The sequence below is a fragment of the Brassica rapa genome, chromosome A02 (genome assembly GCF_000309985.2).
Source record: "Brassica rapa cultivar Chiifu-401-42 chromosome A02, CAAS_Brap_v3.01, whole genome shotgun sequence".
Lineage (NCBI taxonomy): Eukaryota > Viridiplantae > Streptophyta > Magnoliopsida > Brassicales > Brassicaceae > Brassica > Brassica rapa.
The window spans coordinates 10,837,457-10,858,886 of NC_024796.2; the positions used below are offsets into that span (position 1 = coordinate 10,837,457).

The following is a 21,430-nucleotide window of genomic DNA, read 5'->3' on the forward strand; positions in this document are numbered from 1 at the left end:
TGTGTGATCTAGAGACCTTGTTCTACTCTAGGCGATGACTGTAAGCATGGGTGGGTAAGCCCTTTTTAAGTTTGACTATAAAGGAAATGCATTTGTTGTTGTGAATGTAAACTTACTGCAAATTTTAGAGTGGTACATGTAAAACTGTCAATTTTGTTCTATATACTAAATCAAAAACTTTATATCATGTATGCGGTGCAGATCATTCCTCATATATCATTGTATTCCAGCAAAAGTTGATCTGGTCTTTTGTGGATGTCTTTGTTTTTGTGGATGACATGATCTTTTCACAACACAAATCATCGGTAGTAATACATATTGAAGAGTTTGGACAATGAATGATAAAATATATATATACGGATCATAAGAAGCAGAATTGTGATGAACAGTGAATTACAATTGGTGAATGATTTGTCGCATTCTTTTAACACATTAATAACAGAGCTTTACTTGGCACTAAGACGACTTTACATATCGCCACAAGTTTTTTGTTTAGAACATCTCCTAAGAAAATTCTATAATTTTAAATATAGAATTTTTTTGTCTACAAAAAGAAATTTTAAAACTTCAAATTTAGAGTTTTGAGAAGCGAAACTTTAAAAGTGAAAATTTACTACTCAAAACTTTAAATTTAAATTTTCATCTTTTTATTTGTATTATAGTCCTTATAATTAATTACACATCTCATTTATGATTCTTAAGTATTTTTTGTTTATCATTTTAATCCTTAAAATTTTTATATCTCATAAATATTTCAAATTTATTTTTATAAATTCAGTTTTTATACATAAAATTAAATAAAAGTTTTGAAATAAAATTTATACTATTTTAAAATTAGAATTAGAAAAAAAAAATATTACCAAAAAAACTTAACAATTTTTTTAAAGGTACTCGAAGACATAATTATAACACAAATTAAAAATATTTCAACAATACTAATTAATAATCTTGCAAATTTGCTCCGGAACCTCCAAAATATTGTCCAAAACAATTTGTATAACCGAAGTGGAGCATTATAAAAATAATTTTATGGCATAATGTGGTATTTTACTTGTAGTTCATTATGTATTTCTATTTATAAGTGTAATATTTTATTGATTAATATTAATGTAATATTTTTATATAAGTGCTAGTTATTTATAAAATATATGAATTTACATTAATTATGATAAATATAAGGACTATAGTGGAAAATACAAATAATTTTGAAATTAAACTTGAAGTTTTTTTTTTTTTTTTTTTGAGAAGAACACCTTGAAATTTAAAAAGTTTTGAAAACTTTGAAGTAGAGAGTTTTTTTAAGGATGCTCTTACAAACAAACGTATGACACCAATTGCACACTTGCATTATATTATCACTATATATTCAAAATGACGTAGATCTCAACATTGTTCGAAACATCCATTTTTCATCACATAGCAACTAGAAGATATATATTTCACCAAGCAATAAAGCTAGACCATAGTTATCACCCTATAAAGTTATTAGAAAAAAGTCTCAAATAAATGTAGAACTCAAAAGGATTAGCAAAAATAATATCCGGAAATCCTCCACATTTTCCCCAAGTGCACATACATGCATCTACATGTGGGACATAACTAGTCAGTAGATTTATTCAAGTTGAGTTACATCAAAATTATACTATATATACCTTAAGAAACCGACGCCATTGATCAACATTGAAATAATATAGAGATCTCTGCTTACAACCCGTTGTGGCCGTATTGTTTTCCAGTCTGCGATATCTTCTATAAAATTAGTTAGTACCTCTCCTTATTTGTTACCAAGGTTGTGATGATTTGCTGAGGGTACCTGGGAGATTATATCAAACACGGCAGACATTCATATATGTCATTTTCATCTTTGAAACAAAACATACAAGCACACATCCCCTACTGATAAAATGTAACAGATATATATATATATATATATATATATATATATTTTTTTTGAATGGTGTATACTTTGGTCATGTGGTTTATGAACAAACGTTCTAAGTCATTTACGTTCGTAATAAGATGCTCATATATCTCTTCTTAATAATTTTCTGATCCCCTTTTCTTTCTTGGCTGCCTTTAGCTAAAACAGAAAGTATTTATTCCTGTGACCTAACACATTACCCTCAGATATTAATACACACACATATATATATATATATATGCTTCATGCATGTATCTCATATATACATGTACATAGAATAAAATTCGATACACCAGGACACAGTCATGCATACACATAACTGAGTTAATGTGAATACATAGATTAAGGGTTAATATAAATAAAGGGGGAGAGTTTCAGCATAAGAGTGACACTAGATTAAGAGGAGTAGTTGAGCTTCGTTACATATTAATATTTGTTGACATTTTTATAATCCTGCCTACATATATGCCTTAGAGCGAGAGTAAGACAAAAGGCGCTATACGCCGGTGCTTGATCCTAATGCAGTCACTAGAAAGTAATAATAGACCTTTGGTTTACTAAATGAATAGATAGATAGTGAGGCAATCATCCACTTATTATATATGCATCATCCAACTTTTATATGCGTTCTACAAAAAAATGCATTACTATAAAGGAAAGAAAAAAAGCACTGGCCGACATATCTATCAAATGATCAAATATTGTGCCACGAGAGATGATGGGTTGCATCAATGATTAGACTAACACGATAAAGATTCTCACATATATATTCATAAGTACATCTACATCAAATAGACTCGTTCCTGTCAAAGTATGAGAATTTTCATCCACTGAAGATATCTCTTGATTTGGGATTTTAGTTTTGGACTAGAAAAAGTAACCCTTTATGCCTTTGTGGTCCAGTAAAGGTGTTAAACCCTTGCGAACCGAAAAAATATATATTTTCTTCTCTGTATAGAATTCAGTCCTAATCATATATATATAGACGAACACGGACAAATAAAAAGATATATAGGAGCATTACCTCAAGTATTGCGCATGGTTTGAGGTACAATATCACCAAGCAAGCCTTCTTCTGGTGGATTAATAGACGACACTGCAGCAGGTCCTTCAGTAGTAGATTGGGGTAATCTCAGCGAAGAAGTATTGTCTCTGTGAAGTTGATGAAGGAGTTCTTGGTAGTAATAAGGATCTGGCAATGGAGGAGGGAGAAGATGATGGGATGTGAAGTTACTAGAGTCGTGAGCGGTGAGGATTCCACCACGAGGGAATCCAGTGGTTTGATGGCAATGTTGTCCTTCGTATGTTGTGATAACTATCGATGGATCTTCAGATGATCGTTCCACTCTCTTCTTCACCGTGCATCTGCTGTTCGTGCATCTATAGTAGCTCCTATATAAACAGTAGAAGTCGTCAGGTTTATCTACTGATCTAAGTGTTGTACCATGTATATATGTAATTTTGCTTTAGTTAATATATAACTACATGTGAAAATTAATTTAAGATGACAAGAAAGTGATGATAGCTAGCTTGGAAACCTTGGGAATGGACTATTTTTGACAGCTTTCTGTCCATATTTGCGCCATCGATATCCATCTTCAAGATTATCCACATCACTCTTGGTCATGAATGCGAATCTTGGCTGCCGGATTCGCTTCTGAGCCTTCTTCTTCTCCTCCGTTCTACAAATAACATCAAAAGATTATTAATATATCACCATGCATCAGAAACCACAGAATAACCAATCAATCCACCAAAACATCTCACAAAAACATTAATTCTGTAATGCTAATGCAACCACTGTCAAACTTCCATAAAAAATATCTATAACAATACTTTCATGAACCTAAACATGTAAAGAAAAAATGTTACTAGAGTTAAAGCGTAGACTCGTGATCATGATCATTTGCAATAACGATGTAAAATCATACTGAGCAGCACTCATTTTCATGGATGGTGGACTCCGAAACCCTACATATCAATTAGAGCATGATATTATTACGATTTACGAGACGAGAATTATAAAATAATCCAGGGTTTTGTTTTCACTATTAGATAACAATTACATCACAAAAACGTGAGACACTTTTGACCTAATTAACATTAGTTTAATAAAAAGAAAGGACGAGGAAGAGATGTAGAGTGCACGCAAACACATCACAGAGCCGCAATAGCGGCGCTGTGCGTTCATCATTATTGTCCTTGTCTTCACTGGCACCGACGATTCATCACAAAATTACTAAACTCACAATTATTTTGTACGGACGAATCGATTCTCCATTTTTTCTTGCGATGATACAATGCGACAAATAAAAAATAAATGAAAAGGAAATTTTATTCGCGTTATGTTTTTGGCCTTAAGTTAATATACAACCACCAATATGATGTGTAAAATTACGATCAGACCCCTGCGAAAGGAGACATATACGTGTTTCTTGTCTCATCGTCTATATATATATGCGGAAAGGAAAGGAAAAAAAAACTCACCGCGTCTCCGGTGCTTTCGCGGCGGGGGCAGTTGAGTTCTCAGTTGGATCCTCGGTTGAACTGGAGGTGGCGGGGAGATCATTAGAGGTTGAAACCTCTGTAACGGCAACAGAAAGAGCAGCTGCGGGGGATGAGGAAGAGGAAGGAGTAGAGGGTAGAGTGGTGGTGGTAACGGAAGATGGGACACCGGAAGTTGGTGTTAAACCGGTATCAAACCGGAGGGAGTGAGGATGATGATGATGATCGGATTGGGAGGAAGCGTGGAGGTTCCCGACAAAGTCAGAGAAGATGTCGGAAGTGTCTCTGTGGAAGAAGTGAGAGTCTGGAGCTGTGAGTTGTGTCCAAGAGGAGTCGTGGTTGGTCAGATCGGGATTTTCAGGATCGTTCATGATGAGATGTAGAGAGAGAGAGGTAGCTAGGGTTTGTTTGCAATTGGAAGAGAGAGAGAGAGAGAAGAAGAAGAAATAAAGAGTAGAAGCCCATTAAAGTGCAGTGTCTCGTCAAACACCGATCAAAGACTCTTTCTCTCTTTTGAATTTTTTTCTTTTTAATTTCTTGAAACATATTGTGAAATACGTAAACTTAAATAATAATTCATGAGAGAGAAGAGTATATTAATTTAAGCTGAAAAGTGGGTCCCGAATCTACTTTTCCCTCCTAGATCGACCCCTATTTTAGGAGTCGGATTCGCATTTACACTTTCTTTACCTTTTTGTTATTTCAGTTTTTTTTTATAAAAAATTAAAAGATGAATTTATTTATTTATTTTACTTTGTCTATTCATGCATGGGAGTAGTTTTCATTTATATATAATAACTACAACACGCTCTCTTCGATTTGCAATAAAAAATAGGAATTATATGAGCTGATTCCCCATTTTGTAAAAAGGAAGCTTTTACTTTCAAATATCAACGATGAGACGAGCAAATTAAAAAAAATAAGCATAATTTGATATTTTAAAAGAAAATATCTTTAGAAAAAGAAGCATTTTAAATTTTGAATAAGGTATATATTTAATTTAAAATTTAGTGTTTGAAAGTAATTAAGTGTTGATTCCTGCGTCGTGTTGTCCATGTTGGATATGATAAGAATCTAACGAATGTAATCCACAAACAATTAACCAACCACGTGGAACTTCTCGATCATCATTTTCATTATCTTACATTCGACTGTTATTCCTTATTTCTATTCCCGTAATTGCAATCCTTCGAATACAAACGTTTTTGGTCGCACTCAATCTAAACATATCTTGGATAAATTATATTTTTTTTAAACATATCTTGAAGAATCATGTAATAAACCTTCACTGGTAGTAATAAAATAAGATGAATAGATTATATTATAAAAACATATGTTGGAGAATCATGTAAACCTTCACTGGTACCGATAAAATAACATTGAACTTTTGAACTAGTATGTCCACAAAATCAGCAGACTAATCGATTTTTGTAAATTAGATGGTTAAAATTAAGCGAGACACATGTCTAGGTGATGTCTAACCATTATTAGAATACCGTTGAAAACATGTAACATATGTACCACACGCTAGTACGCTACCAACATATATGTACAGGCTACAGCTGTAACATTAGAGTGTGTGTCTTTAGAGTTGTGATTAGAAAATAAAAACCTTTTCCATGTATTTTGTGTGGGTTATCATCATATACCGTACGTGTATGCATATAATCAAAATAATTAAGTGTTAACTTAATATACACATTCAAATAGCAATATTTTTTATTAGCCATTTACAGGTTTGATCTATCGCTATTGGTGCTATTAGAATGATCATTTGTGCGTACACGCAAGAGTGACACCTACCTGTATTTCCACATTTCATCTATAGTCTCGTAGGCCCCTTTTTGGTCATTCGGTATATATATCCTCGGTAATTAATAAAATATAGATTATTATGAATAAAAGTATCAATAATCGGTACGAATCTTGTTGGAAATATAACCATGAACAGTAGAGTTTGCGACCGCTAAACGCAAACGCTCATATGCAGTTGTTCAAACATCTGAAACGCAAGCATGAGAGAAACCATCAAATGTAAGCAATTGTTATTTGTGTCTGTTTGTATTTCACATTTTCTGTTTAGACTACAAAACAAAAAGAAAAGTTGAAACGATCAACATTTATTCATAACATGATAACAGTTTATATAAACCATGCGCATCAACAAAATATACCTGCACGACAACGTGTTTTCGGATTAAATACCATGCTACTAGGTGATAACCCGCGCCCTGCGCGGAGCGAGAAATTTTTTAAAGTATTATAACTTTTAATATGTAAACATAATAAAAGTTAAAGTCATAGTAAGAAAAATATATGTAAGAAAGTACGGATTATAGCTAAGAATTTAAGTATGTTAATATAAATTTATATGCGATGGACTTTAAAATTAAATTGTATATTTGTTTGCATGCGGGTAAATTATAAATATAATATTAAATGAAACATAAACAATAGTCTAATAAAATATAAAAGAAACAATGTATAAGAAAACAAAAGAAAATGAAAAATAGAGACAAAATAACTGTTGTCAATAATGCCTTCAGAAGTCTTCGTTTGCAATCCTATTATGAGCAATAGCAAAGAGATCATCTTGAGAAATTAAAAACATTATTTAACAAAATATGTGAATGCATGTATTACCTCAATCGTAAAACATCAATTTCTGGAACACCAGTGGGGTCGAAGACAATTTTGGAAAACCCATCAATGTTAGTAACCTTCTTAAGTCGGCCTTATTATGAAATATGAAAAATATTAGCAAAATATACATATAATATCAGCATTTCATAATCTATTGTATATACAATAAATACAATAGATTACTTTGTCCCCAATTAATTTGCCAACACTGTAAAACACATAATACTATGTCTGTAATTCCTCACCACGAGTCTATTTCTGAAACCGATATTAATGATGGAAAATTGATACCGTATATACCACTTGCCTGTTTTATAAATTGCGTGATGCCTGGACGTGAAATAGGTAAGAAAAATCACTCTTGGTTTATTTGTTGCAAGATTAGATATGAACATTCGTACAGGTTATGATATGAACTTTCGTGCAGGTTAAAATAATCAATTCAAACCGTAAAGAACTTAGTTGTAGCACGTTTAAAGAATCAAATACTGTACTCAAGCGTAAATGACTTACCACATGATCATCGCCTCACAATCAAACCGTATTTTGTTGCCTTATTTAAATGAAACACTTCCAAATTTTCGAACATACCATAAAGTCTCTCTTAGGAAGGAGTTAATATGCTGCCTTAGTTAAATCTCCGTTTTTTTTTTTTGGAATCTGAATTTAATCAAGCATTAATGACTTACCACAAACATAATCCGAAAGTTATTTTTGAAATCCGAAAACCATATAGTATAATATAATGACCAGTGGCATTTGTTTGTAATTATTCTAGTTGAGAAAGGGTTTTTAAAAAAAGTTGGTGAGAATGCATGTGGTGATGACACCTAGGAAATGGCACTCATGTAATAAACACATGAGGCCAAGGTTTATTTTTATCAATGCTCCTACTTTAATAAGAAAGGGATTGAAAATTATGTTATTTTATAAGAACTGTTCACGAATCACTTGCTAATCTGAGAATCAAAGTAATCAAAATTTTTTGTTTACTTTATAAAATATGGTCAAAATCCTTTACATATCAAAAATAAGTTGCTTACAAAATATTGATACGAAATGATAAAAATCGTAAACTATATAGGAAAAAAAACTTAACAAAAGTAAAACAAACAAATAATATGGCCCTCTTGCACCCACTTATAGTTTTTTTGGGTCTAAATGTTAAATTTGATGGATTAAGAAACTTACAGTTTAATGATAGAATCAAAATACACTATTTAAATTAATGTCTATGCGATAGTTTATATTAATCAGATCAGTCTGCGTCGACAAAAGTGGGAGCAATGGTGCGAGATCGAGTCATAAAGTTACATAAGTCAAGTGGTATCAGCAGTCAGGAGAGATACACCTTAAACTTCGAATTTTATCATACAATTTTCATGGAATATACCGCAGTTAAAATTTCTATTATAAATACCATTTAAAAAAACTAAGAGCATACGCATTGGAAGCATCTTCCTCTCAAATTTATCATATTTTAATTAATAAAAAATTAGGGAAAAAAGAGAGAGAACAGAAAAGAGAGATAATGGTCTCTTGATAAAGAAGTGTTCTTCAGTACAGTAGGTACTCAGTTTCCAAATGTTGGACTATAATTTGTTATATTTTCTTTTTTTTTATTTAAATTTAAATGGAATAATAAATTATATTCTTTTTGTTCCCAAAAAAAAAATTTTCTAGATTATTCACGCATATTAAGAAAACAATTAATTTTTTACACTTGAATTTATTATTTATTTTACTATACATTTTTTAATAAATATCAACCAATAGTATTCATCCAATTCAAATATTTTCAATTAATATTTTTTAAAAGTATACAATTTTTCAATATTAACTACTAAAAATACCTTAAAATTTTAGAAAATCTATTATTTGAAACAAAAAATAAATCTAGAAAATTTTACTTTCAGGAACAGAGAAAATATTAATATTAAATAGCTAAAGAACTCTACTGAAAAATTCAAAGAATCATAGTTTTCAAAAAAAAAAACACACTAAGAATCATGATAACAAATAAGGAGAAATAGATTGCGAATCCGTGATCCTAGTGCGACCACGTTTAATATCTTCTCGAAAATGACACTCATGTTCAAGATTCAGTTAACCAGTGAGCCGACCTTTTGTAATTATTATTATGTTTATATAAACGAGCGTAGTTAAGGAACTTTCAACACATTTTTTTGATGCTTTGATTTGTTAGCAAGGGATACGCATGAAGTATCTTTACGAAGCTAAAAGTATACTTTTTTTTTTTTTAACAACATGCTAAAATTATACCTATATCAGAAAATCGCTGTATGAATTAATAGAAGATATTTTTATCAAAAACAAAATTAATAGAAGATATTAATATCTCAAAATACAAGAAACGATGGGAAATCTAAATATTTTTAAAATGAAATAGGATAAATAAGGAAACACCAGAAATACTAGCAAAGAGAAACCTAACTTATAATATAACTAAACTACGATTTTCAAACAATTGTATATATCTAAACTGAGGACATCAAGAAAATGTGTATTATATGGCTTTTGAATTTATAATTCCAAATTTTCCATAAAATTGTTTCTGAAATAGTATGTAAAATTTTTTTTGGAAGGGAAAAAGCTACTCTAAAAATTAAACAGAATTTCAATTAATAGAAATGAGGAAACCAAATTAAGCTCTTTTTCTTTTTCGGGCTTCCATGTCATGTAGTAGACACAACAAACATCATTACGCCCTGACATGGAATAAGTATCACACCCCTTTGCTTATTAACTCGTTACATATGGGGTCGCATCTATAAGATATCTAGAGAGGAAACTAGAGAAGTTGAAAGTGTACAAACAGTGTTAGAATCGGTGGATGACTTTACATATTGTTAAGGATCCGAGTTTGGTACAAACACTTTGGTTTATTGATTTTCGCATCTGGAGTTGTACTGCTGCTTCTTGATCTGGTTGAGAAAGCTTAAAAGCAATCTTTACAAAACGTGTTTCAATGTAACATGTTTGAATATTTATTTAGTTTTAAGTTAATTATAACACAAACAATTATTATTTTTAAATATGATATCAGATGCTTGGTTTATATCATTAAAAATATTTTATATCTTTCTAATTATAGGATCAAAAATATTCGGTAAAATACTATTCTTTTTCAATTCAATCTCACATTTTGAATTACAAAAATATGGATTTATAGATAAATCAAATTATTTATAGATGTTTCATTTTTATGTTGTTTTGGGAAAATATAGGAAAATAAAACAAACATGTTTTTTTGCCATAGAACAAATACGAATTTATATTAAAAATTATATATATACCATATTTTATGGATATTTTATTTTATTATTTAGTCCTTTTCTTATTTATGTGAATTTTTAAAGAAAAGTTTCCTAATTAAAAAATATTTAAGTAAAAAAAGAAATAATACAATTTTCAGTAATGTCAATTATATATGTAGAAAATTTAAATCATGAGAGATAACTTTGTAACTGACTATTTTAAAAATTAACGTGAAAACGACATGTAGTAAATTGATTTGCCAAATTATATTATAGAGACATTATGAGCAAAACTACATTTGTTTCAATGTTTGTTTTAGGGCTTATCGATTTATGGAAATAGGGGCATAGACAAGCTAGGAAATATATAGCTTTATTTACCATGGATATAGCTCTTTGACTTCCTTTTTCTCGTTCTTCTGCATTCAAGATCTTATTTTAAAACAAAAACGGAAAACGAAAAGGTATCTTCATACACTTGTGTGATTAAGACAAGAGGTTGGGAACCAAAAGAAACACATGAGTTCCACTAACTTGAAGCTGTTATCTCTGTATCTCTCTGAAGTCTCAGGTATCTATCAAAGTGGATAATCTCTTTGAATTTTACTTCCTAATAGGGAATTAAGTTTATAGACCCTTTGTGAGGCCTAAGCTTATATGGCTTGAATCAAGGGGAAGGTATTGCGTAAGAAGCTTTTCACAAACTACACATTCCTTGCGTCAAACTGCAATATACGTCTCTATAAGTATGCGTATGTAGCTTTCCGTGGCCATGCTCTGATTTATAAAAAAATTCAAGGTAAAGTTCTACTCGATACATATTAGTTTTATGAAACCAGGGAGCAGCAAGCAAACTCTGTGCCAATGGGACCTGCGGTGGAGCTATGGAAGGAAAGAGAGATGGATAAAACGAGAAAGAAGTGTGTGTCATGTTTTCTTTTTTAACCGTCATATGTTCAGATGTTGGTTCATTGAACACGATTTGTTTCCAAGGCAGATAAGAGCCTAGTGAGTTTGAGATTTGTAGGTACGAGAGGCTAAGCGAGAAGATTATGTTATGGGAAGACAAGAAGAAGAAAAAAGCAAAGAGAAAGCTTCATAGAACAGAGGTATACATCTTCCTCTTTTTTTTTTCCTCGGTTTTTAAATTAGTGATTCTGGCATAACTATAAGACTAATGTATGTGATGCATGTGCAGAGAGGTGTTGAAAAGGCAAAGTTGAAGGCGAAGCAGAGGTTCATAGATGATAATGAACGCATTGAGATCATTGTTGCAAGTGCAAGAACACATGCATATGAGAGTCAAATGAAGGAAGTGTTGAAGGTTAAGGAGAAAGCAAACCTCATGAGAACAACAGGGAGGAGTCCATGTGCATGCCTTTGAATACTGCAAACTGCAAGAAATGCGAAGCTAAACATTCTTTCTTAACTGCTTATAATTATTGTTGAATATGTAAAAGGCAGACACAACTGAGGTGTCACAATCTATAGAGTATTAGAGAGATAACACATGATCAATCATCAATTATGTCACAAATCAGGAAACCATAACTTAAAGTTGCACAATAGTACTAGAACTCAAAATCACAAATACAATTCCCAAGCTTGCAATCAGTAAACATAAAAAGGTGCAAAACGACCACATAGTGTGGAAATTAACCAAACCGAACCAATTTGAAATTTTCGGTTTTTGATTCAAGTTTGGTCCTGAGGTCGGTTCAGTTTGGCAGGTTAAAGAAAGAAACCAGTTATTGAACCAAATAAACGGAAATAAACAAACAAAACAAAAGCAAATGTGATCAAAATTATCCATTTTTTAAAGGAAAATTGAACTATAATCGATTATTTGTTTGGTAACATGTTAATTCAGTTTTTACCGATATAAAGATTCTAACCAAATAATACCAATTTATATACAAACCATATTTAAATTTCGAACTTCAAACCAAATTATTAACTAAATCAAACATAATCGAAGTAAATTGAAAATTATAGAATTTCCTGAAACCAAACAAACCGATTAGTGAACTGAGTTTTTCTTTGGTTCAATTGAGCAATATATGAACCAAACTAACGGAAAACTAAGTTACCCGAACCGAGCTAACCAATCTCGGAGGTCTGCTGCTACCACAGATCAAAAGGACGACGGTCTTAACTCTTAACGGTTCTGATTGTCAACACCTTCCGAATGAGCGAGAGGATACGAGCTGAGCTGAGGTATATTCGCGTAAACGACAACCAAAATTCGTATATGTTTTTTCTTTTTTTGGATTTTATGATTAATTTGACAAGAGAGCCGGTTGATGTCTTCCGCAACCTCATCATCATCGATCCACCACCACCATCTGTCTATCTATCTATCACAGTTGTAGGATAATAATAATGTTCTGTCTCTCTCTAGCTAGCTTCTCCTTTCGTGGGCACATTAAGTAGAATAAGGTTGCCTTCGATTCGCTTCCTGATCAAATTTCAGGTAAAACCGTGTTTTTAAATCTGACGGACGACCTCTGGGTGGTGAAAGATCAACACTTTCCAGTTTTACACATCCAAAGTTTGCATCTTTTTTTGTTTTAATACGATCTCAAGCATTGAAAGTTGAATTTCAGGTTTCTCTTCCATGTAAATGATCCTTCTTGTGTGTTTTGGTTTGTCACCCTTTTTAGTGGAGCATTTCAAAGTCTTGTCTGGGTGGTGGTTGTGGTCTTGATCTGCAATGATGTATCAGGCCGTGCCCACGGCCACAACCTCTCGTGGTGGAACTCCAACGGAGAGTGCTGATTACGTTGTCACTGTGGATCAGATTCCTAGATGGAGTGATGTTGAGCAGAGGTCATCATCATCCCTGGAAGGTGAAACTGGAGATCCGGCGCATTCTAATCCTCGCTATGCAAACCCTTTGGCTTCTTCGTCTTCTGAAGCAGGAGGCAGCGGCGGGAATGGGATGGTGTCTAAGTTTCCTGTTGATCACGAGATTAACTCTAAGATCTATCTCTGGAGAGGGGAGCCCTGGAACCTCGAGGTTGATGCTGTTGTGAATTCCACCAATGAGGTAAAACCTGAGAATCATGAATGGGAAAGTAAATTTCTCTTTATGTGTGTCGTTTGATGTGGTCGAATTTTGTTGGACAGAACTTGGATGAGGCACATAGCAGTCCTGGTCTACATGCTGCTGCTGGACCTGGCCTTGCAGAACAGTGTGCTACTTTGGTACCAACACTTTCTTTCACTATTTTCTTAAGCACAGTTCTTTAAGCATTACATTTGTGTATTATGTTGACAGGGTGGATGCCGGACAGGGATGGCGAAAGTAACAAACGCCTATGATCTACCTGCCAGGTAATTGGTGATGGAAACATAAATTCACTCTCTGCTATGTTCTTCAACTAGCCTTGTCCCTATGTTAGAGTTGCTCCATTGTTGACTATGTACAATTTTTTTCATGCCCTATGACTGTGAGTACTACTTTTTGTGATTCCTGGGGAATTTCGAAATTAAGGTGGACAGGCCTGGTAGCTCTTAGTCTTAAATATCAAACATTCTGTGTGCACTGTGCAATTGATTTGTCAGTTCTCTTAGTCCGGAACTCCAAGATTTTTTTTTTTTTTTGGTTTCTTGTTCAGGAGGGTTATCCATACAGTGGGACCCAAGTATGCAGTAAAGTATCATACAGCTGCTGAGAATGCTCTAAGTCACTGCTATAGATCTTGTCTGGAGCTTCTCATTGATAATGGGCTTCAAAGGTGTGTTAAAGTAAAATTCCTTAGTTTTCCCTTAATTTATTCATATTCTTTAGTATTTTTCTTTGTTTCCTAAACTCGATTTTTGGTTAACACACAACATTACAGTATTGCTATGGACTGTATATACACAGAAGCCAAAAACTATCCCCGAGAACCAGCTGCTCATGTTGCCATCAGTAAGACAGTTCTTGAACAGTCTCATTCCTTTCAGTAAATAACTTCCATGTTTCCTAATCATGTGTCCTGCATGGTCTCCAGGAACTGTACGTCGCTTTCTAGAGAAGCAGAAAGATAAAATCAGTGCCGTTGTTTTCTGTACTACCACAACCTCTGATACAGAGATATACAAAAGGTATAGAGCAGTAGTCCCTAATTCGTATAGTTATGTGATGCAGAAGCAATTTAGCGTATGCTAAAACTTTGACTCTATAAATGTTAGATTACTTCCACTTTACTTTCCTCGAGATGAGCACGAGGAGGAGGTTGCCATCTCAAAGCTCCCTGCTGATGTTGGGGATGAAAATGGCGAAACCGTTATAGACGAACGTAAAATCAGAATACAGGCGCTGCCAAATAAGCCTCCAGTCAGGTCTTTTCCAGCTCTAGTTGAGCGCTCTGCCACTGATCTTGCTTTGGTACGAAGGTTGGTGAACTTTGACTGCTTCACTCTTTGCACTTTGTTTGTATGTCCCTCGGCTTTGCACTTAGTTGATTGATACTTATATATATGATTTCAGGAACTCGAATCATCTTGATTCATATTTGGATCCGGCCTTCATGTCTTTGATTAAAGATCCAGATGAAAGGCGGAAAGAACAGTGGGAGAAGACTGCACAAGCACAGAGTGGGTTCAATTTTGTTAAACTGCTAGGGTTTGGTGATCTCGGGGGACCCCCTCTCTCTCCTGCAGAGGAATACTCACTTCATTCGCGATACTTAGCAAAAGCTAATTCTCTCAACCTCTCGGAGATTGCAGAGATGAAAATTGTGTATGGCTTCTCTGTCTTTGATCTTCTTTCTCTCTCATCCCTTGCCTGTATAAGTCCGCTTTTTATGCCCTTGAGCCAATGACTGAAGCCCTTTCTGTTTGCGTTCTTCAGCTACCGTGGTGGTGTTGACACAGAGGGCCATCCTGTAATGGTTGTTGTAGGAGCTCACTTTTTGCTGCGATGTCTTGATCTAGAGCGTTTTGTGCTATATGTTATAAAGGTAAAGCACATTGCCCCAATGGCTCTTCAACTCACTGCTACATAGGGGCTCTGTCTTCTGAATACTATCTTGTATTGATTTTCTCTTTACAGGAATTTGAACCTTTGATACAAAAGCCTTACTCGATTGTCTATTTCCATTCTGCAGCATCTTTACAAGTGTAAGTTGGTTCTTAGTCTTTGTTTAGTGGGTAAAAAGACCCTTATGCTTTATAAGCTTCAATAACATATTTTGCCTTTGCCATGTAAATGAATAGCCAACCAGATTTAGGATGGATGAAAAGATTACAACAGATACTTGGTCGCAAACACCAGCGTAACCTTCAGGTATGGAACCACTCTTACTCGACCTTCCTTCCTCCTTGTAAAAATCCTAATCAATCTCTGCTTCCTCCAGGCAATATATGTTCTTCATCCAACTTTCCACTTGAAGGCGACTATTGTAACAATGCAATTGTTCGTTGATAATGTGGTAAACTCCTTAACTTATTTCAAAGCTCCAGCCTTTTTCCCCCAAGAGTTAATGTCACTCTTCTAACCTTGGTCGTCTTAATAAAGGTTTGGAAGAAAGTTGTATATGCGGACAGACTTCTGCAGCTGTTCAAATATGTACCTCGTGAGCAGCTGACAATCCCTGACTTTGTTTTCCAGTTACGGTTTACTCATCACTCTCTACAGGGTTACTTCAGTTGCTGGAATTGTTATAGTTACTGACTCTTGTGTGGAACTTGACAGGCATGATCTTGAAGTTAACGGAGGAAAAGGTCTAATCGTTGACCCAAGAACCAAGTATGTCTATCAACGGCCATGAATCAAACCTCATCCCAAATGGTGAAAAATCATCAAGACACAGTTAACTTTATCCAGTCAAATTGTGTATGTGTTGCTGCTTTTTGTGCAATATTTGTTTATTCTTTCATGTTTGATCTAAGTAAGACTTTAGCTTACCCTTTTTGTGTTTGATGCTGGGAGCAAAATAAAACCCTCTCTTAGCTTTCTTATGTATTCTAGTGTTTGAATCTTTGTTAATAGTTATAGCCAACGATTTCTCTTTTCCCCATTCTCTTTTGTCAATGTTCTTGCTTAGCTGAAGATGAGCATGAATTCATGAATTCGCCGTTATCCCAATTTTAGTCACATTTTGGAGTTTTAAAACTGTTTTAAAGAATTTATAAATTTACAATTTTCGATAGCAAGTAGAGATGAATTTAAGTAAAAGGCGTTGTGTGTTAAATTTTATTAAGAGAGAATATCAACTGCTTAAAAAATGTGAGATCACGAATGTAGTGCGAGAAATATTAGAGATCATTTATTTTATTTTAGATAAAAAATCAGTATAGAGCAAAATAAATGAAACTGGTTTTGCATATTTTTGTATTTACATTTTTTTAATTCTAAAATATATCATTTGCCAAAATTTTATTGGTTATATGACTTATATTTTAGTATATAAAATATTTTAATTATAGGAAAACAAAATAATATATGTGAAAAATTTATCATAAATAGACTAGTATTGATTTTTAATAGTGAATTTAACAAAGCTTGAAATATGGAAATGAAGGTAGGTGTTTAGCATCCACCTATGATTGTTTTTAACAAACTATTTCACTCAACAGTTGAGTTATTCTATAATTTCGTGCTAAAAGAACAAGTTCTTGTAAGAAATAGTGGAGACTTAAAAGGACATTTATTTTGTAGCAATTTTTGCAAATCTTAGGCAGTATCGGAATTCACCCACACCACAGCAAGGGTCACAAGAGTAGCATAAACAGAAGTAGGCAGCTTATGCACCACTTTCCCAACACCTGGGACACCTTCCGTGGCCTTCTTTGTAGCAATAGCCACAGTGGGAGCGACGATCAACGATATGATCAAACCCTGACTCACAACCGCTAATGTGTCAGTCGTAAGCAGCTCAATAAACTTCACAAACTCCTCCCGGTCTATTTCTCCATCCAAGTTCATATCACACTCCTATTTATTACAAAGAACAATCATATGAGAGCTTTCAAATTAAACCGCGTTTGTTCACTAGAAATTACCGTCATCATGCTTCGGACAAGATCCTTAGAAGGCGGATCGAAATGAGGACCAGGCAATCGCTTGTTTATGTCACTGAGAAATAATTTTAAAAAAAATCACAAGGATGATTGATTACAACATGTTTGAGTTTTTTTTATAAATAAAGATTTTGAACATCTTTACTTGTAGACGAGAAGCACGGCGATGTATAGCTCTTCGAACGTAAGATTGGCTCTTCCGGTTTCAAGCTTGAACCGATCGAATACACAATCACATATCGCTTGGACCTGTTTATGCCTCCACTGCTTACCTGTAATTTACCAATCGCGATTCAATTTTAATATATATCACAGAATAAGCAATTTCAACGCGTATTACAACACTCAAAGAGAAGAGAGAATTAACCTCGGAGCTTGTCGAAGACTTGTCCCATGGCGATGAATTTCTTCTCGTCTGATGATGCAAATCTGATTTGCTAATTGGTTCTTTTTTTAATTCTTAAAAACAATTATGTGGATCTGAGTTGAAGCGTGATCCTCTGTTTCACTTAGGCCCAATTGGGGATGACCGTACGAGGTGTCAAGACTTTTAGCCAATGTTTCATACAAATCCAACCGGATTTTAAATTAAATAACTATAAAATTATTTTAAATTTTTTGTATGTCTTTGTTAGAACCTAAAAATGATACGAAAATAAAATGAAAACTTCAAAAATAATAAAAAATATAGTGAAAACTAATTTATTTGGATATATATTATAAAAACTTTTTTAAAATTACATATATATTTTTCTGATTTAAATTTGAGAAAATCCGAGTTTTAATATCAAACCGTGTTACTGATTTTAGCGAGTTTGATCAAATTTTTCGGTTTAATTCAAATTCAGTTTTTAGTACAACCCAAAAATGGTTAGAAGAAAGAATTACGGTCCGTTCAGTCCAACTGACCGGTCTGGTCTGATTTTCAAAACACTGATTTTCGTCATTTTATCGTTTTCAAAACTGATATTACATGACAAAAGTTTTGGGCGAATTGCATTAATAGCATGAAAAAATTGTCAAAAATTGCATATACAAAGATCTTAAATTAACATCTAATAAACATAGAAAAATATATTACCTAAAAGCCAAAACATCGGGAGTGATTGGTTGAGATATAGTTTTAAAATTTGTGCTTTAAAATTATGTATGTATACCTTTTGCTATAAATATATATGTTGTAGCTATATATTTTATTACAGCACACAAATAATGATTTAGTAAATAAGAGTTTTGGAGCCTTTTTTATCATGATTAATAATTTTAAAGGTTGTAGATGAAAACTAAAGTTAAAGAAAGTATCTACAATCCAACCAATCACCCTAAACCCAACTCCATATACTAAAACATAAATTTTAATCATTAAGTTCCAAACTTAACTAGAAAATATATGTATATTGTATAATTATTACATATTTTTTTTTAATAGTTATCAAAGGGATATAATTTTAATTTTACCTTTTGATGAATGATATTTTGAGAGTTTTCTCTTTATGTGCTATTTTATGATAAAGAGTAGTTTTAGTGTTACTTAAAATTCCCACTTTAGTTCATGCTAAAACTGCCCTCTCTTTATTCATTATACTGGCTGAGTCTTTCCAGGACTGGACACAGCTGTTGCAACTTCTGACGTATGAAGCGGTTGAAGAAGCAATCAAGAAAAGAGTTGAGATCAAAGCAAGAATTTTCAGTCAAGACATAACGATCAACAATCCATAAACTAGAGCTGATCTTTCCTACAATATTAACTCTAGCTTGGTTGCAAAAAACTCTACGGAGAAAGAATCATGCCACTCACAAAGGAAGTTCAAATGGAGTAATTGCTTAGGAGGAGGCTTCACTAATGTTATCAAAAAGAAGGAATCATAACATTTATATTTGATCTTAACTTCCAAAACTGTAATGTGACATAAGCAGCGGAAGCTAGCTAGTCATGTTTTTTTATTACAGATGTAAACCAAGAATCAAACAAATGAACTACTCTGAGAAATAATAAAAGAATATCTCTGATGTTCACAGAAGTGAAACTCCTGTGGATTCTCGGACAATCTCGTAAATAGATAAAACGTTTTCAATGGTGAGTAAGAAGATAATGCACCATTCTAAAAGATCTGACTTTCGGTTCTGCATCACCTCTTGGAGGAAATGAATGTTGTGCTGCAGATTTAAAAACAAAGAATCACTTACAAAAACCAAAACAATGACTACTCTTTATATCCAACCGAGTAATGTTGTAATGATATTTGACAAAACCTCTACAAACTTTAGCTTAAAATCTAGATTCCCGAATCTCTGAGTGACCTCGTACTCTTCTCTTAGGTACTCATAGATCTGAGCATATCTAGCCTCTCTCCAAGCAATCTCGGATCTACGAGAACACAACATTGTTTGTTTCCGTGAGAACGTTCAAGACTGATGAGCATACTTCCAAAGTCAAGATTCAAGAACTTGGAGTTTTGTATATGAGTAAAAGCATATATAGAGATACAAAGAGAACAATAGAGTACCTGTCAAACAAACCAACTCTGAGAATGACGTCGGCAAGATTAGAATTAGCCTTGCCTACAAGTTGGAAGAGCTTTTTCCTGTGCATTGTGAAAGTTCCGGTTATCTCCATTCCACGGTTTATACCAGCAAACTCTTCCACCAACTTATCAACCTGAGTTGAATCACAAATCTCAAACTTCCAACAAACATCTCTTCATATACTTTCATCTCTCACTCTTTCTGTGAAGCACAAATGTATAGTTGATTCGGTTAATTGAGAAGGAACAAGTTACCTGAGAAACAAAGTAATCCAATGCAATACTTTGTCCAAGCACACTCCCAATTATACGGATGCTATCAGTATCCAACGTTTTGAGAACAATGTAGTCAGGGCCACCTCGCATTTCCTCATTCAACAAAGGCTTCTCCTTAACAGCATAATCTAACACAACATCAAGAAAAGGGTTGTTCATAAAGCTATGACTTTCCCAGTGGTAAGAAGTGACAGAGAGGTTATATAGGGCACTGACCATCTTTTCTGATTTCTGTAAGCAACCCAGAAGCATGTCTACGAACCATGTCGAGATAAGACTCAACGTCGTTGTCATCAACATTGAAAAGAACAGCAGAACCGTACTGAAAGACAACCATGAACCGGCAGCTGCTTACACTCTCCCTCTCATCTAGACTCTGTCAAGGAGAGAAAACACTACAAAACATCAACACTGGCTTCCTTTTGAGGTTTCTAAAACAACATTAGGTAATCAGATACTTGCTTCCTACAGTGTATCAGTAAATATAAGCCTTCAAGGCTTCAAGCTTATTACAGTTTTCATTTTTAGGTTCAACCATATTCAAACAAAATTGCACAACAAACTTGAATATAACTAAGGTTTGAAGACGAAACAACAGAGTAATCTTACAGGGAATCCAGAAGAAGAATCAGAAAATTTAAGGGCAATAGAGTTGGTAGAGCGGGAGGTAGGAGGAACAACATAGCACAAGTTGTCAGCTTGCATACCCTTCAAATCAATACTGCCAAAACCATAAATCTGATAAACCAAATCATTAAAAAAGAACATAAAGGTTGAAACTTTGGAACACTTGAGAGAGAGAAGTCAGAACTAGTAGAGAGAAGATACCTAGTACTGAGAAAATAGGCTTTGACAGGGATCTTCCCTTTGTCTTCCTCTTCCTTTGTTCCAAAGTCGTAGTTTTGATAAACATCGCTTGACCCAGAATCAGAGGTCGTTGTTGTAAATCGAAATAGGAGACGGGAACGCTGAAAAGCATCGGAGATCAAGCAAGCAAGAAGCTTGGCTTCGACGGAAACCAGTGGCCTGGTGTTTCCAAATACGTGGAGAAGAAGGCTTTGAAGAATTGAGTTTTTGATTATGACGAAGAAGAAGAGCAGTAACTGCTCTCCATCTACCCATTCACACCAATTTTCCAAATTCAAATTTTCTTTTTTTTGGTTTCGTTCGAGTTTTATTGCATATTATCTAGTGGGAGATTTGTCTTGATTCCAAAGTAATGGTCCGAAGAAGAAGCCTCAGCAGTCAAGGTTCTCGCCGGCGACACTAGT

General features: G+C 33.7%; 5 protein-coding genes and 1 pseudogene across 10 annotated transcripts in view; 2 read left to right on the forward strand and 4 right to left on the reverse strand.

Moving 5' to 3' along the window:
- The window catches only part of LOC103852615 (SNF1-related protein kinase regulatory subunit gamma-1-like), a 423,770-nt gene that overhangs the window by 129,443 nt on the left and 272,897 nt on the right, over positions 1–21,430 (reverse strand). The gene's annotated exons all lie outside the window — the stretch shown is intronic.
- Positions 878–5,041, reverse strand: LOC103852570 (probable WRKY transcription factor 57). 2 transcript variants are annotated; one of them, XR_629952.3, is made up of 5 exons: positions 4,409–5,041; positions 3,460–3,603; positions 2,946–3,313; positions 1,653–1,813; positions 878–1,582 (listed from the first exon to the last, which is right to left on the reverse strand). XR_629952.3 is itself a non-coding variant. In XM_009129472.3 (4 exons), exons 1-3 carry the CDS (start codon positions 4,795–4,797, stop codon positions 2,947–2,949), a joined length of 900 nt encoding a protein of 299 aa, XP_009127720.1. In that variant the 5' UTR covers positions 4,798–5,041; the 3' UTR covers positions 1,467–1,813; position 2,946. The 2 variants fall into 2 exon arrangements, 1 of the variants encoding a protein (XP_009127720.1); XM_009129472.3 differs by having other exon boundaries at positions 1,467–1,813.
- Positions 10,944–11,907, forward strand: LOC103852571. Its single transcript, XM_009129473.3, has 3 exons — positions 10,944–11,267; positions 11,375–11,456; positions 11,546–11,907. Exons 1-3 carry the CDS (start codon positions 11,212–11,214, stop codon positions 11,729–11,731), a joined length of 324 nt encoding a protein of 107 aa, XP_009127721.1. The 5' UTR covers positions 10,944–11,211; the 3' UTR covers positions 11,732–11,907.
- LOC103852572 (protein GDAP2 homolog) lies at positions 12,416–16,355 on the forward strand. Of its 5 annotated transcripts, none has more exons than XM_009129475.3 (16): positions 12,439–12,564; positions 12,749–12,820; positions 13,011–13,396; positions 13,477–13,554; positions 13,628–13,683; positions 13,968–14,087; positions 14,193–14,263; positions 14,346–14,439; positions 14,527–14,730; positions 14,825–15,076; positions 15,188–15,296; positions 15,389–15,456; positions 15,553–15,622; positions 15,693–15,767; positions 15,854–15,945; positions 16,031–16,355. In XM_009129475.3, the coding sequence occupies exons 3-16, from the start codon at positions 13,061–13,063 to the stop codon at positions 16,104–16,106; spliced, it is 1,701 nt and encodes a 566-aa protein (XP_009127723.1). In that variant the 5' UTR covers positions 12,439–12,564; positions 12,749–12,820; positions 13,011–13,060; the 3' UTR covers positions 16,107–16,355. The 5 variants fall into 5 exon arrangements, with proteins under 5 accessions (XP_018512492.1, XP_009127723.1, XP_033140916.1 ...); XM_033285025.1 differs by having other exon boundaries at positions 12,457–12,564; positions 12,749–12,827; positions 12,998–13,396; XM_018656976.2 differs by lacking the exon at positions 12,749–12,820 and having other exon boundaries at positions 12,416–12,564.
- LOC103852573 lies at positions 16,791–17,947 on the reverse strand. Its single transcript, XM_009129476.3, has 4 exons — positions 17,726–17,947; positions 17,504–17,630; positions 17,341–17,413; positions 16,791–17,272 (listed from the first exon to the last, which is right to left on the reverse strand). The coding sequence occupies exons 1-4, from the start codon at positions 17,751–17,753 to the stop codon at positions 17,012–17,014; spliced, it is 489 nt and encodes a 162-aa protein (XP_009127724.1). The 5' UTR covers positions 17,754–17,947; the 3' UTR covers positions 16,791–17,011.
- Positions 19,203–21,370, reverse strand: LOC103852574 (annotated as a pseudogene).